The sequence below is a fragment of the Mytilus trossulus genome, chromosome 1 (assembly GCF_036588685.1).
Source record: "Mytilus trossulus isolate FHL-02 chromosome 1, PNRI_Mtr1.1.1.hap1, whole genome shotgun sequence".
Classification (NCBI taxonomy): domain Eukaryota; kingdom Metazoa; phylum Mollusca; class Bivalvia; order Mytilida; family Mytilidae; genus Mytilus; species Mytilus trossulus.
Genome location: NC_086373.1, coordinates 92,514,346 through 92,530,977, shown reverse-complemented (window position 1 = coordinate 92,530,977; position 16,632 = coordinate 92,514,346). Strand labels below are relative to the sequence as shown.

General features: G+C 31.0%; 1 protein-coding gene across 2 annotated transcripts in view; it reads left to right on the top strand.

Moving 5' to 3' along the window:
• The window catches only part of LOC134690811 (uncharacterized), a 52,738-nt gene that overhangs the window by 16,467 nt on the left and 19,639 nt on the right, over positions 1–16,632 (top strand). The window contains exons 5-9 of one of the 2 annotated variants that reach the window (XM_063550898.1): positions 618–743; positions 2,506–2,580; positions 9,208–9,310; positions 9,582–9,851; positions 11,947–12,000. In XM_063550898.1, the coding sequence (XP_063406968.1) occupies positions 618–743; positions 2,506–2,580; positions 9,208–9,310; positions 9,582–9,851; positions 11,947–12,000 (628 nt within the window). The remainder of the gene's footprint in view (positions 1–617; positions 744–2,505; positions 2,581–9,207; positions 9,311–9,581; positions 9,852–11,946; positions 12,001–16,632) is intronic. The other variant, XM_063550907.1, reaches the window with a different exon arrangement.

Sequence of the window (16,632 nt, the reverse complement as noted above, 5' to 3'; positions counted from 1 at the left end):
GTTATTAAAAAAATAGTTAGGAAGTATGGCGTAATTGTGGAACATAACGAAAACTTAAAAGAACACTATAATGTTCTTTTCAACGCATATGCTAGACAAATTTTATTGACATAGGGTTGTTGCGTACACTACGATATTGAATCAATGATTTCTTGTGATTGAGTTGAAATCACTTATAAGCTTGCCTTTCAGGAGCGTCTATTGAGTATTATCAGGGCAACAAGGAAAGATAACACTGTTGGAAACCCCGATCGTATTTAATTTTATCCCTGAAAATGTCTCTTTGGTTAGATTGTAGTAAAGACTTGTCATTATAGATTAGCAGATTAATGTTAAATGCGCTTTAACATGTGTGGGAAGTGTTGCAAAGAGATGAGTGCTGTAATTATGTATGTGTTACATTCACAGCAAAAGTACTATATGAATATAGTATTATGAATACATGTATCATAAATTAACCACACTGCATGCAAAGCACGAAAACGTATTTGACAATCTTCTTATACCACACTTAATACACACTTACTATTAGAAAAAAATATATATGTTATTGTGCAATATCCAATGTATCTTTGTTGAATGTTGCAAGTATACTCTTTAATTTTATTTTGTTGAAGAATAATTACAACAAGACAATATTTTTGTGCCAATCGAAGTCGCCATGGATCCGTAAAGGACGGGTGGAATATCTGTATGGATGGATGTTATAAACCAAACAACAAGACAGTTATATATGTACTGAGGTATAAATACTGCTTTTCGCAATTAAAGGAGCATAAATTGTCAAATTCTTGTTGACCTCATATTCACTTTTTTTTTTTAATATACCAAAAAAAATCTCCAAATTTAAAAAGTATAAAATAAAAAAATGACAATGCATGTGGTCGACAAATATGACCTCAGAAAACTGCCAACGGTCATATAACTCGATATCAACATACATATAGATATTAATAGCTAGCAAACCCGTGCAATTGGATTGCTATTGGTATATTTGATATGATATTATAGGTTTGAAAAACGTCTGTAATTCTGAATTTCGAGAAAAATGATAGTGAAATAATTAAGGATATAAAAAAGAAGATGTGGTATGATTGCCAATGAGACAACTATCCACAAAGGACCAAAATAACACAAACATTAACAACTATAGGTCACCGTACGCCTCAACAATGAGCAAAGCCCGTACCTCATAGTCAGCTATAACAGGCCCCGATCAGACAATGTAAAACAATTCAAACGAGAAAACTCATTGAGAGACGATCGAGAATTTAGTTAATTGTTATTTTACTTCGAAATACGTGAAAAAATCTACTGTATTTTCAAAACGCGAAACACGCGAAAAAATATTTGTCAAAATGTTTCAAGTTCCTCAATAACAATAATAACAATAGCTATGTAATAATATGAAACAATACAACAAAAGTGCCAAAATGGTTCGATTTCGGAATACTACTGTTCAATAAGATAAAGAAAATAAGAGACAACACAAAATGTGCAACACTAGTCTATAGGATTCATTACATACATAAAAGGGTTTGTACCTATAATCGTCACATTCTTATATTTATGATAATTTGAAACTTAATCTTTGATGTGTCAGACGGAACAGTAAAATAGAAGCAGGTTTTTCTTGAACCGTTCATTTTTTTTTTTTGGGTGAAACATTGAATTTTGATGATTTTTCATCAAAATTGATAGTGAAAGATCGGGGAACGCATTGTCTTGATCATGATAGACAAGACTCACATGTAACATTAAAGGACATATACGATTCGAACACTTTAGACTGTGATGCTCCTGTACAGAATTGACAAGATATTTTCACTTATTACCTACAGCAGTTTACCTGTTCTCGTTGAAAAAATACAGAAGTCAGGTAACGATGAATATACTTCCATTTAAAGTTTTTCCGAACAATTTACAAAATCAGTAAAACATTATTCGGATAAACACGACATATTATAAAGAATATAGTATATGTTTCTAGGTTAACGATACAGAATTCTTTTTTTTCTGGATACATTCTTCAATTAGCTTTTTAGTTAATCGATTAAATCAGTCTGTTAACAATAATTTACGGCATTTTACCAAACTTAGTAGCGAATTTACCGTACCTTTATTGTTCATGAAGCCCAACTTAAACTGTAATTTAGCCAATAAAGTTTTATTCTAAATCTTAAATTTAATTAATGAAAAAATGGAACAAATAGAGTGTAATTGCTATAAGGTACGTAGTTGGTGTGGTATTATACATACTTTGATAATACATTCAAATGGCATTTATCGATGACATCCCTGTTAATTATTAACAGAGAACCAGGATTAGTCATGCAAATCCAGTAACTGTTATACTAAATTATCATATAATTCAGTAATGGTTTTTTGCTGTATGTGTACAATTTGTGTTCTCGATGGAACGATGGTATTGTGACTTTAACACGTTATTCTTTTTTTTTTTTATAGTATTGGAAATATGTAATAAATTATCTTATTTTATTGTAGCATAGTGAATGATTACGAGAATTTGCAAAGTATAGATCTGCATTATAAGATTAATGTTATCAGACACAAACCAAGGTAATTTGATACACTATTTTGGTATTCGCAGATCTCTCAAAATGTTGTCATTCTTAAATATATCAAAAATACTGATATTTACAAATACTTATTTTGAAAAGTTAATGTTTGAAGTTGAATTGAATTGGGGATGAAAGACCATTAGAATATATCATCACATATCAAGTAAAACTATAGTCTACTTTAATAACAGAAAAAAATGACAATTCATAAACATCACCGTTAAATGTTTGAATATGAAACGTTTTCAATAGTGAATATACATCAGTTGTAGCAGATTTCTACGAGGCAATCAGATACGAACCTTTTTTTATTTCAATAGTAGATGATTGTGTGATAAAAAAATTACATGATATGTTTTCTATCTTAATTTCTCAAAACGACTTTTATAATTATAAAACTCAAGTCGTAATAAGAGTCATTTTGTCATGCAATAACGTACCTTTCACGTACAATGACACAGATAGGCATATAATCGTATTATAAATCTGGGTTTATAACATTTCCATCGTTCATCTGTTGAGATTACTTTCTTTTATAAAATTGCAAAATCCGTAGCATTAACAGATTCTACCATTTCACATAAAAGAGGCCTGAACCCGCCCCATAATATAATTTATTAATACAATAAAATTTAAAAGACACAAACACTTAATCAACCCTATTTGTTTGCCTTTGTGTTAAATTTGAATAAGATTTCATGTATAAATAAAACAAAATGAATAGTTCATTAGCCTAAATATGATCCTTTGAAAATGTATACTGATATGCTATCAAGAACAAGATTGTTTATTGCTCCGAACGACATCAGGAACAGCATTGTTATGTCTTAATTAATATCCATATTTTCCATTTTTAGGCACTTTTCTTTTATTAAAAAAAAGTTTTTATTGTGTTTAGTTGCTGTATGACCAAGTATTACATTATGCATAATCAGACTCCTTTTCATAGTAGTAGCATTTAAAAAATTTCGGTTTCCATTCCTTAAACAATAAAATAAATAATACAAGATATAAGACAAATAGTTATTGAAATACTTCGGATGTATACTCTTTTTAGGGCATACGATACAGTTTTGATCCTGTATTTACAAGTTGATGAAAATTTAAATATAGGCTATTTTTTACCTAATTAAATCAAAAATGTAAAAAAAAATATACCTTCATGTGCTGCTTTTTGAGTAAAATGAGGTCAAAATTTTGTATATTTGCTCAAAATTCAGATTTGTGGCCGTAATTTCTTTTTCGAAAGAAAGACATAATTTTTTTGTTACAAAAGATAAACACAAATTGTTTTTTGTTAAATGATCGGTAATTTCTGTATTCTATAAGTATCATAAAAAATTATGCATTTTTTATTCAGAAATAACTCATATCATTCAAATATTCATGAATTGAGTAAAATACGTCATTTTTTGCTGCATGTTTATCAAAATAAAAAAAAATCCTCTATTTACAGTTTTATAAAATTTTTGGTCACATAATCTCCCTGCAAAATGAAACAAATTGCTGTTTTGAAAAATAGGGGTCCATGAACTCGTTTTCAAATTAAATCAGTTTGAAGGATAAAAATCGGTCGAAAAATGCATCTTTTCCCGATATGTCAAAGTTTGACGTCGCGAAAATATCATTTTACGTTAGCAACGTCATTACATCCCCTGTAACTGTATCGTATGCCCTTAAAAAAACACACATATATCAACTTACACAATATATATATGTACGTCTCAATCCTAATTGTATATGCTTACATTATAATGTTGACATCACGAATATATATATTATAATATACATGCAATTTATAAGATGTGAGATAAAGAATATATTCTAATGAACGATACTTGTTTACAGAATGCACGTGTTAATACACCATGTGCCTTGAAAGTACTTAATTTGAACCTTTATTTGATTGTTTTTAAACGTGAATACACCAATACATAACATTTTAAGCTAGAAAGAATATGTATAATCACTCGATAAAACAAGGACACTCTCGAAAAAAACATACTGCTCTCGAAAATGACCGGATATGGAAAAATGAATTAAGTCTAAAAATGTCGTTTTCAGTGCAAAAACATTTTTTTTTTGGTAAATTGTCTGTATATCTAAGGACATATAAATTCTATATGTGCCTGATGTTCATATGATGAAATCATAATCTTTCAGTCAGTTTAATTGAAGTCTGGAGCTGGCATGTCAGTTAACTGCTAGTAGTCTGTTGTTATTTATGTATTATTGTCATTTTGTTTATTTTCTTTGTTTACATCTTCTGACATCAGACTCGGACTTCTCTTGAACTGAATTTTAATGTGCGTATTGTTATGCGTTTACTTTTCTACATTGGTTAGAGGTATACGGGGAGGGTTGAGATCTCACAAACATGTTTAACCCCGCCGCATGTTTGCGCCTGTTCCAAGTCAGGAGCCTCTGGCCTTTGTTAGTCTTGTATTATTTTAATTTTAGTTTCCTGTGTACAATTTGGAAATCAGTATGGCGTTCATTATTTGAACTAGTATATATTTGTTTAGGGGCCAGCTGAAGGACGCCTTCGGGTGCGTGAATTTCTCGCTACATTGAAGACCTATTGATGACCTTATGCTGTTGTTTTTTTATTTGGTCGGGTTGTTGTGTCTTTGACATATCCCACTATTTCCATTCTCAATTTTATGTATGCATTTCCATCGACATTTTTATTGGTATGTGTATGAAAATGACCATATTCTGCAGTTTGGAATAAATACAATGTAAAACAAAATTTAACTTTTTTTAACGAAAAACAATATCAGAATGATAATATTTTTTTTTATCTCAAATACTAATTTTAACCATACCTTGTATCACCTTGTATGTTAAACTCAAGCTTTTACATCACGTCTTGTTTGAAAAGAAGTATGTTTTTTTAAAGTGATCATATTGACTCGAGAAAAAAGTGGACACACTTGAGAAAGCCCGATCAAATCACTCGAAACACCACTATCCTAACCGGACACTATACTTACCTTGATTTCAATGCAATATAATCCGAATGTGGAGGGTAACCAAAAACGGACATCGAAATCAGATTTGGCGTTTGCATGCGTATGACGTCATGTTTTGAAATAACGTAATACGCCAAAACACACTAATGGAATTTCGCGGAGATTTCTAATTGTTTTGAATTTGTACATTTTTTTTTTATCTCCCATCAGTTAGCTATTTTTGACATACCTCAAAATCGAAATACATGTTCTGTAGAGGTTTTGTTTTATTGCAAATTTTAACACAGAGAAATCTACATAGCGTTTTCACATATTTTACGATACTTGTGGATTATCTTGGGAGATATTTTTGAATAGCTATTATAATGTATATATATGAGTCTGCGCTAACTACAGATATATTGAGAATTTTACAAAGCTAATAACGCACGTTATATAAGAATACTATATACATTACAATTGTCGGTCAATTATGCCAAATTAAACATGTCTTTGTAGTCGAAGTGACAATTCGATTGATGTTTTCGAGCCTTTGATTTTGCTATTTGATAATGGACTTTCAGTTTTGAGTATTCTCATGAGTTTATTATTTTAGATATTCCTCATAATCAGAATGAATAAACTCATCATAGATAACAGGACTAAATTTAGTATATATGCCAGACGCGCGTTTCGTCTACAAAAGACGCTTGAATCCAAAAAAGTTAAAAAGGCCAAATAAAGTACGAAGTTGAAGAACATTGAAGACCAAAATTCCTAAATGTTCTGTAGCAGATTTTTTTATCGTACATTTTAACACTGAGAAATCGACATAGCGTTTGCACATAACTAACGATACATGTGGATTATCGTAGGAGGTATGTTTAAATAGCCATTATAATGTACATATCGGAGTCTTCGCTGAGTATAGATATATTGAGAATTTCATCATGATGTGTTGTTTCCAAAGCCCATGAAGCACCTACATAAAAATACTATATAAATAACAAATTTCGGTCAATTATGCCAATTTGAACATACCAATGGTGTCTTAGTGGCAATTAGATTGATGTGTTCGAGCTAATGATTTTGTCATTTGCTTATTTTTTTAATTTTCCTCGGAGTTCAGTATTTTTGTGGTTTAACTATGTTGGTACTTTAAATTCAGATTCTATCATTATTTCCATGTATTTATCATTCCTATTTACATAAGATGGAACATATTAAAGAATAATGATGAAGTTGCTAAGTGAAAGCTCACTCACCGGGTCGCCGGTCCGGTATACATTGATTTATGGGTGGGTATATTGACAATTAATAAAATATTTGAACTTAAATAACAAGAGGGTAGGGAAGATCCTTTTGGTCTCACCCTGTATATTGTACGCACTACCTTGATATACAGTTTGAATTGTAAAAGGGTTGGGATTTTTTTGCAACGATTATTTACAATATTCTTTTAATAATAACCTTCATTTCTTTATTTTCATTCGTATTTTCCGGTTAACGTTTTCCGCGAAACTGGGTAATACTTATTTTCAACTTTGCAAACTTGCTTGTCATAAAGAATAATTTTTTATAGTTACTACATAATTACCTTACTTATTTTTTATTGCTATCACATGTTTTTTCTTGAAACAAATATTTTAAACATAATTATGTGTTACTTTAGAATATAAAAAAAAAAACTTCAGGAAATAATTTATCATGAAGTACAACTTAAGCTTTAAGGATCAGTACCAGAATCTATGACAAACGAGTCGATTTTAATTTTGAAATTATAAATTCCCCCACCTTAGTTGCAATTTACCAACTTCACCTGCATATAGGATATATATTTTCCAACTCATTCGATATTAGAGAGCTTGCAGCTCCTCCTCATACTGTGTAAATCGTCATCAGTGTCTGAGTAGAAAGTTGATGAACCAGGGGTATAACAAAGAACGTCTCGTCCTTTTTCTAACAAAAGGTCATCGGAAGGTTCCAAGACCTTGTTGATAAATATTCCGTATCAACTTCACAAATAATACATGATGGTCTTGATGTATAGATTCTGCGTACTGGTGTTGTTGATCATCTTAACAACTTTTTATATTGTTCTTTCAGTTGTCTTTGTTCTATTATTAATATTACTTTCACTGTTGGATTGTTTTATGTGATATCCATTTAACGTGGCTCGGTCAATGTTTTGTATTATCTTTCATTTTTTGCTGGTGTGTTTTATATATGCGACTCTTTGTGTTTCTTTGGTTCTTATAATGTGACTCTGTAATTTAATTGTCCCGTCATTATGACATTGTTCTAGTATATGTCATTTTGGTATATTTCTATTGTGAATTAGAAAATATGTTGAACCACAAACGTCAAAACTATTCAATAGCGTAGTGGAATAAACTATTTGTGAAATCTTATAAATTCTATATAACTTTTGGACTAGTTTAAATCTCTGTTATTTCTGAAATTAATTCTTACAAACTTTTGATTGTTTAACCCTGTATGTTACATTGTCTATGTGCTATTTTAAAATTGTTTGTATATACATTGAACGACACATATATGTGACGCATAACATTTTCTGACGTCAAACACGCGAATCAATGAATGTGTTTGTAGATAGATGTTTTTGTGTTCTGTTAAATTGTTCCTTTTAAAATTGTTACACGATGATGACTGCTGTACCCGTATTTTGACTATTTTATTTATTATGTCTGTTTAGTTCACGCATCATTGTAAATACAGCGGAATTTGATGAGACTGTCATCAAAGGGAGAGGTTTAGCGCTATAAAACCAGGTTTAATCTACCATTTTCTACATTCGAAAATGTCTGTCCCAAGTCAAAAATATGACAGTTCTTGTCCATTCGTTTTGTATGTGTTTTTTGTCATTTGATTTTGCAATGTGATTTTGGACTTTCCTTTTGGATTGTCCCCTGAGTTCAGTTCCGATTTTACTTTTTATTTTGATAATGCAAGGCTTACAATTGATACTGAGGGTCCTGTTTTATCTATTTTTAGTCTTCTAATGAAACACTTGAACTTTCAAAAGTAAAAATAAAAAAATCAAAGATATATAAAAATCAGTAAATAAAATAAAACATTTGGAATGTATGTTAAAGAAACCTAAATATTATGAAGTACATCCTTAGCTATATAACACGACGTGTACTAGTTTTTAGTTTTGTTTGATTTTATGGTGAATGGGGGCACGGCAATTGGTCGTACACCTTCTTAGTTGTGTTTAATTTGGAGTTAAGTATGGCGTTCATCATCACTGAACTTGAATATATATTTGTTTAGGGGCCAACTGAATGACGCTTTCGGTTGCGTGAAGTTTTCGCTGCATTAAAGACCTATTGGTGACTTTCTGTTGTTGTCTGTTCTATGGTCGGGTTGTTGTCTCTTTGACACATTCCCCATTTCCATTCTCAATTATATTTAGTTTTGGTGTTGTTGGTTTTGTTTTTGGTGAATGGGGGACGGCAAACGGTCGTACACCTTTTTAGTTGTTTTCTTTACTTTGTTTATTGGAAATTATGAACTTTAAAAAAAAAGTAAAATTACAAATATTAAGCAAATCAAAATACAGGACCGATAACGCATCATATAATTCTTCGTGTACATTATATAAAACCACAAAATGATGAACCACGATGTATTATTTGTCATTTAAGAATGAATGGAACAGATATATATGTAAATCAAAAGAATAAAAGTAACCATGGAGGTCAGTCTATAAAACTTGGAACATGGAGCGATGCAGTGAAACACGGATTGGTATAGTAATTATGTGTAACACGAACATAAGATTAAATCAACACCATTTAGATATTTTGAGAACTCAACTTAAAACAAAACTCAATATACTTTCTTAATCTGCAGATATATCTTCACCAACATAGCGAGTATTTCTTGACAATCTAAATAATATAATAAATCAAGGTCATATCATTATTTATTTTTGCAATTAAACTATAAAAGTGAATAACATGTTTATCAGCTGCTCTTATCTTCATCTAACATATTTTTAAAATTTTGATATCGGTAGAATGACCAGAACATACTCGTTATTGATGTTGAATCACTTACTGAAAGTGTAGTTGATCACATTATGATGAGTGGAGTACTAAATGTAATACACCAGTTCTCTATCCGGATCAGTTACGGAGATCCAGTATCCGGAATTGACTATTTGACAGCACTTCAACAATTGAGAATGATATTTGAAGCAGGTTTTAGAATATACTGGTCGAGACCTGAATGGTCGTGTACTATTGCGAATAAAAAGGACAGAACAAGTTGCGTTTATCTATATATGGTATGTTGAGACTGCAAATGCTGTCACAGTTCTTATTAAGTGTATTTGTATGTATACTTATCGCTTTTGCAGATGTTTTCTTTACATATTTTGTCCGATCAAGTTAAAATATAAAAAAAGAAGATGTGGTATTATTGTCAATGAGACAACTATCCACAAAAGACCAAAATGACACAAACATTAACAACTATAGGTAACCGTACGGCCTTCAACAATGAGCAAAGCACATACCGCATAGTCGGCTATAAAAGGCCCCGATAAGACAATGTAAAACCATTCAAACGAGAAAACTAGCGCTCTTATTTGTGTAAAACAATGAACGAAAAACAAATATGTAACACATAAACAAACGACAACCACTGTATTACAGGCTCCTGACTTGGGACAGGCGCATACATAAATAATGTGGCGGAGTTAAACATGTTAGCGGGATTCTTACCCCCTAAACCTGAGAGCTCTTTTGTGTTGATGTATTTGTCCTTCTAGATATAATCCCGAGTGTAATCCAGAACGCGTATCTAATCCCTTTCAAATTGACAAACGAGTAGGTAAGACCCTTTTTTTGGCAACTACATATATAGCGGTTGTACACAGTAATATAATATTTTTGATATGCAGGTCCGTTATAATGGACCTTCATTAAAAAAAAACCGAAAAATATCAATTCTATACTCATAAAGGCTGCAATCCTAAACACTGCTTTCATGGTATTCCATTCAGCCAGGTATTGCGAATCAAGAGAATATGCTCAACCGAACATAATAAAAATGGACCAACTAGCAAATTTACTATGTACCGGATCGTCGAGAATAGACGATACTATTTAGATAAAGAAAAAAATATATGTCTGAAAAATTTCACAACGGTACGGTTCTAATAAGAGATGCTATTATAGAAAGACGTTGTTATCAAATCGTGTTGATACATATTTCGGCTTAAGAAAAAGCCTTTGTCAGTGTCAATAATTTTAACAATATATATATTTAAGATGCATTATAAAAAACAATATCAGGTCAAAGTCATAAAAATATAAACTTTTTTTATATCAGGCTGATAAACTGGGGAAGGGCGATGTTCTACCGAGCCTTTCCCCAGTTTTGCGCCGAGTACACAAAAGTTTATATTTTTATGACATTGACCGGATTTTGGTTTCAAAATGCATCTTAAATTAATACCTTGAAAGCTTTTTAAATCGTAACACAAGTATCAAACTTTTTCCATTCTTTAATGGACCCCTGATTGTGGAGAAAGTTGTTCATGATGAAATTGACATTATACAACATATAGCTGTGTTACTATATTTAGGAAATTTAAAAAACTAGTTGCAGCATAAAAGTTATTACATGTACAAAGGTACTTCGTACATTTTAATACATGTACAAAATATTGCTAAAAATTGTTTAAAGAACGACGTTTATATTATTATAACACATGTCGTTAACCTTAATAATATTTTTTTATATTTTCTTTAATGTTTATTCATGTTAGTGTTTTATAGTTCAGTTAATGGCCAGATGATTAATTCTGATAATATTAATTGATTGTTTCTCTTATTTACAATTATATGACCAAATGTTTGTGGGGCTTTTTCCTTATCAAATATGAAGTTTGTCAAAACATTTTGAAACCAAAGATTTTCTTTATCTCAAAAATTAATGACTACAACTATAGTTTACCGAAACTTTCATTGAATATGTTTTACATCTTGTAAAAAGGTTTATTACATTTATTTTTACTTGATATGCGTTCATCGGGAGTTTTCTTTTTATTTTGTTTAACTTTAAATTGTGAGAATACGTCGACTAAACAGCGATTAGAAGTAAAGGAATATAACGGGGAAAATAGTGACCGAAAATAAAAAATTTACATTAAGTGCCTATTTTGATAAAAATTTCATTCAAGAATTCATTTTAAATCGACGTGAAGTTTGATTGACTTATTCTACAATATTATCTGTTAAAACAAGAGAGAACTGTATTATTGTTTTCTTTTACGCGTGTGCATTCCTTTTTATTTTATAATGAATGTTTTCAACGATTTGCAAATAATGTATTGTAAATATAACAACATTGGTTATGATTGTTTATTTGTTTAGGTTTACCATATGTGTAGAGATATATCAAAAAATAATAGCAAACATCAGCAAGTGGTGAGTACAATTTATAGGGATACGTTATTTGTTAACATGTTTTATTGTCTGTGAGCATACATCATCAATGATATGTGTTTTTGCTGGTTAATTCGAAATTGAAAAAAACATTTAGTGAATTAACTTAAGGTATTGGATGGTTTAATTATTAATTATTGATATTATGTCTGTATATAATATGGTTTTGGCATCACTTAATGCTGTTTGAAATGATTCGGTTTAGTTTTGTCCTTACATAACATTTTTTTCCTTACTCAATGTGGTTTCACCATAATTTAATTCGATTGTGACAAAGAGTCATTTTTGGAAACAGTATTCGATATGGCAGTGGGTAATGATGATGTTTCATTATATGATGTAGTTTTGTTATTCTATAATGGCGTTTACCTAATTCTTAATTTGATTTAATGACATTTAGTTCACATACTGATATTTCAAAATCTTCCGATATCACACTTGATGTGTTCGTTCCAGTATTTGATGTTATCCTTTCATTCTATGATATTGTTATAGAATTACTTGATGTGGTAAAACCATGTGACCCTTTTGTTTTACAATTTTCATTTTTCGTTTTTTTAATGTGCTTCAAATGAGTATAGTTTTTATTGAGTTCAAGTTCAAATTAACGTTTCCTGACGCCACACCCGCGAAGCAATGAATGTGTTTGTAGATAGAAGTTGTTGTGTTCTTTTAAATTGTTCCTTTTGAAATTGTTACACGATGATAACTGCTGTTCCCATATTTTGACTGTTTTATTTATGATGTCTGTTCAATTCACGCATCATTGTAAATATAACAGAATTTGGTGAGACTGTCAACAAAGGGAGAGGTTTCGCGCTATAAAACCAGGTTTAATCCACCGTTTTCTACATTCGAAAATGCCTGTCCCAAGTCATTTTTTTGTCATTTGATTTTGCCATGTGATTTTGGACTTGGTTTTTATTTGTTTAAATGCCTGTACCAAGTCAGGAATTTGACAGTTCTTGTTTATGATGTGTTTTGTCACTTGATTTTGCCATGTGATTAGAGACTTTTCGAATTGATTTTCCTCTTAGGTCAGAATTTTGGTGTGATTTTACTTTTTAGGTGTAGTTTAAGGCTTCGTAGGGAAAAGGATAAAAACTGAGAAAAATTCACCCCAAGATAACATTATTTCGGACATAAGGTTGATATCCCAAATCCAATTTTGCCGACTGTTTAAACACTTTTTTTTAATTAAGTGTAACATTGGCTGTAGAAATGCAGTTATAGGTAAAAAATAAAAGACTCAATGCTAAATCTAAGTCGATTATAATTTTGGCTAGAATTCTAACTCAAAATCGTTTAACTCAAACAGCACTTCAAAATTTAACTTGAACTTTTACTCGATAGCTGTATATAGATAGATAACCACAGTTATATGAGGAAAATAACGCATAAAAATCGACTTTAAGATAAAATTAGACTTTCCAACAAGTACGTGGTTTGAACTCATCAAGAGGTGTACCAACCTCATCGAGGTATGACAGAATCACATCAACAACTGCCACGATTATCCCATGCAATGTTGTGCAAAATTGAAAACATATTTGAAACTTATTATGGAATGGCTAAGCCATAGAAAAAAAACATTTTTCATGATAAATCAGTTTTGAGAAAACAAAATACACTTACCAAAGTTCGGTAGGATAAACATGTACACTCACTCATACGTCATTTTGTGCTTGGGTTAGTTTCCCAAATAGAATTATTATCATGAAGGTGCTCTGTCTCTGTTTCTTTAAAAAATCTAGCATGTCGAATTTAAACAAAACTAGAACTGTGTATAAGTTTTTCATATCTTTCCATCTTGAATATATTTTTAAGCGACAGCTGTAAATAAATGGGTCAATATACATGTATTGTATGTCAAAGATATCTTAAAATACAACTTACCCTTCCGGAGCACCAGAGAACACCGCTAGTGTTTTGTGTGGTGCGTGTTCTTTATATTTTAGTTTTCTACGTTGTGTCATGTGTACTATTGTTTGTCGGTTTGTCTTGTTTCATTTTTAGCTACGACGTTGTCAGTTTATTTTCGATTTATGAGTTTGACTGTCCCTCTGGTATCTTTCGTCCCTCTTTTATCTTAAAATAGGCTTGTCAAAACGAAAAGTTAAAAAAAAGTGAACTCCGAGGCAAATATAAAAAAAAAGTACCTTATCAAATGGCAAAATCAAAACCTCAAACACATCAGACGAAAGGATAACAACTGTCATATTCCTGATATGGTACAATATATTGATTGAACCTGATTAAATAGCTAGCTGAACCTCTCCCTATATGACAATCGCATCAAATTCCATTATATTGACGACGATTGGTGAACCAAACAAACAGACATAATAAGTAAAAATGTCAATATATGCACTATATAACAAACAAATATGCAACAAAGAAGCACATAATGGCATAAAGACTAAGCATTTGATGTCCATTCGTTTTTATGTGTTTTGTTATTTGATTTTGCCATGTGATTAGGGACTTTTCGGTTTTATTTTCCTCTGAGTTCAGTATTTTTGTGATCTTACTTTTTGCTATGTTGATTCCGGTTATTGTCAGGTTATCGGAATTTAAATGGGGACGTTTCGGGAGGTGTTACCTGCTCGTAGGAATTAAACAAGGATATCTGATACAATACACGATGTATTTATTTTTAGTGTACAGAAATGATCATCTACTCATCTCTTCAGTATAATTGCAGGATGCTAATCTATTAATAGAAGCATACCATCACTGTAAATATATAATGTGTATATGTCTGCTTGTGTGTAGTGACAACTGCAAATTATACCTTGTCCATCGGATTTCTTATATGTATATATATATATATATATCTTTAAAGGGTAGCTCAATACAGAAATGATCATAGAAGAAGATATTTTTCGTTTCCTATCTTTAATTATTCATTTTTAGATGGTGACGTATCTAATGTCTGAACTTCTTCGATTCGCTCCTTTATGTAACAATGTATTTGATTTTAAAGAAATAAATCTCTATGTTACTGTAGAACTATTACACATGGATTGTGTATTTCACAAACAAGTCAAATAAATAACGTATTTTGTCCATTTGTAAAAGGAGGTAAATCATTCGTTAATATAGATCAGTATGCACACCTCTTACACTTGGCATGACGCGGATAATGTTCTTCTCTATAAATTGTATGATAATATGATAAGAAACCCTTAATGGTAGAGATTGAGCTTGATTGTCATATGATGAAGACATACCCTTTTTGTCGAGCCTTCGACTTTAGTCGAAAAAGCGAGACTAAGCGATCCTACATTCCGTCGGCGTCGTCGTCGGCGGCGTCCACAAATATTCACTCTGTGGTTAAAGTTTTTGAAATTTAAATAACTTTCTTAAACTATACTGGATTTCTACCAAACTTTGACAGAAGCTTGTTTATGATCATAAGATAGTATCCAGAAGTAAATTTTGTAAAAATAAAATTCCATTTTTTCCGTATTTTACTTATAAATGGACTTAGTTTTTTCTGCTGGGAAACATAACATTCACTCTGTGGTTAAAGTTTTTAGGATTTTAATAACTTTCTTAAACTATCCTGGGTTTGTAACAAACTTGGACAGAAGCTTGTTTATGATCATAAGATAGTATCCAGAAGTAAATTTTGTAAAAAATTAAATTCATTTTTCCGTATTTTACTTTTAAATGGACTTAGTTTTTTCTGCGTGGAAACATTACATTCAGTCTGTGGTTAACGTTTTTAAAATTTTAATAACTTTCTTAAACTATCCTGGATTTGTACCAAACTTGGACAGAAGCTTATTTATGATCATAAGATAGTATCCAGAAATAAATTTTGTAAAAAGATAACTCCATTTTTCTGTATTTTACTTTTAAATGGACTTAGATTTTCTTCCAGTTAACATTACATACAGTCTGCAGTTAAAGTTTTCAAAACATTTATTAGATTCATTAACTATCCTAGATTTTTACTAAACTTGGACAGAAGCTTCTTACAATCATAAGATAGTATCAAGAGGAATATTTTTATTGATTTTTTTCCTCATTTTTGTTGAGCCTGCGATTTACAGCAAAAGTAGGCGAGACACTGGGTTCCGCGGAACCCTTACAAATTTTTACTATTGTAAACTTAGGTATGGAGGTGGCTTGTCAGTAACTGCTTTTATTGATTAATGTGTTATTGTCGTTTAACTTACTTTCTCGTGTTATCTATTCTGACATCGGACTGTGACTTTAAAACTTAGTCGATGTATGTAAAGACAAAAGGAGGTGTGGTATTATTGCCAAACAAATAATTCTAGCAATAACAGATTTTAGAGGAAGAAAGAAAATATACAATTATCATAACAACATCAAAAGGCGTTCTTAGGAATATATATGTGGAAATCTAAGAAACACACACAAGTACAACACATGTTAACCCCACCCTAGTCTGTATGTATGATCCTGTCCCAAGTCAGGTGCATGTAATTCAGTGTGGTCGTTTGTTTATTTGTTACATATTTGTTTTTCCGTTCATTTTTGTCGAGCCTTCGACTTTAGTCGAAAAAGCGAGACTAAGCGATCCTACATTCCGTCGTCGTCGGCGTCGTCGGCGGCGTCAACAAATATTCATTCTGTGGT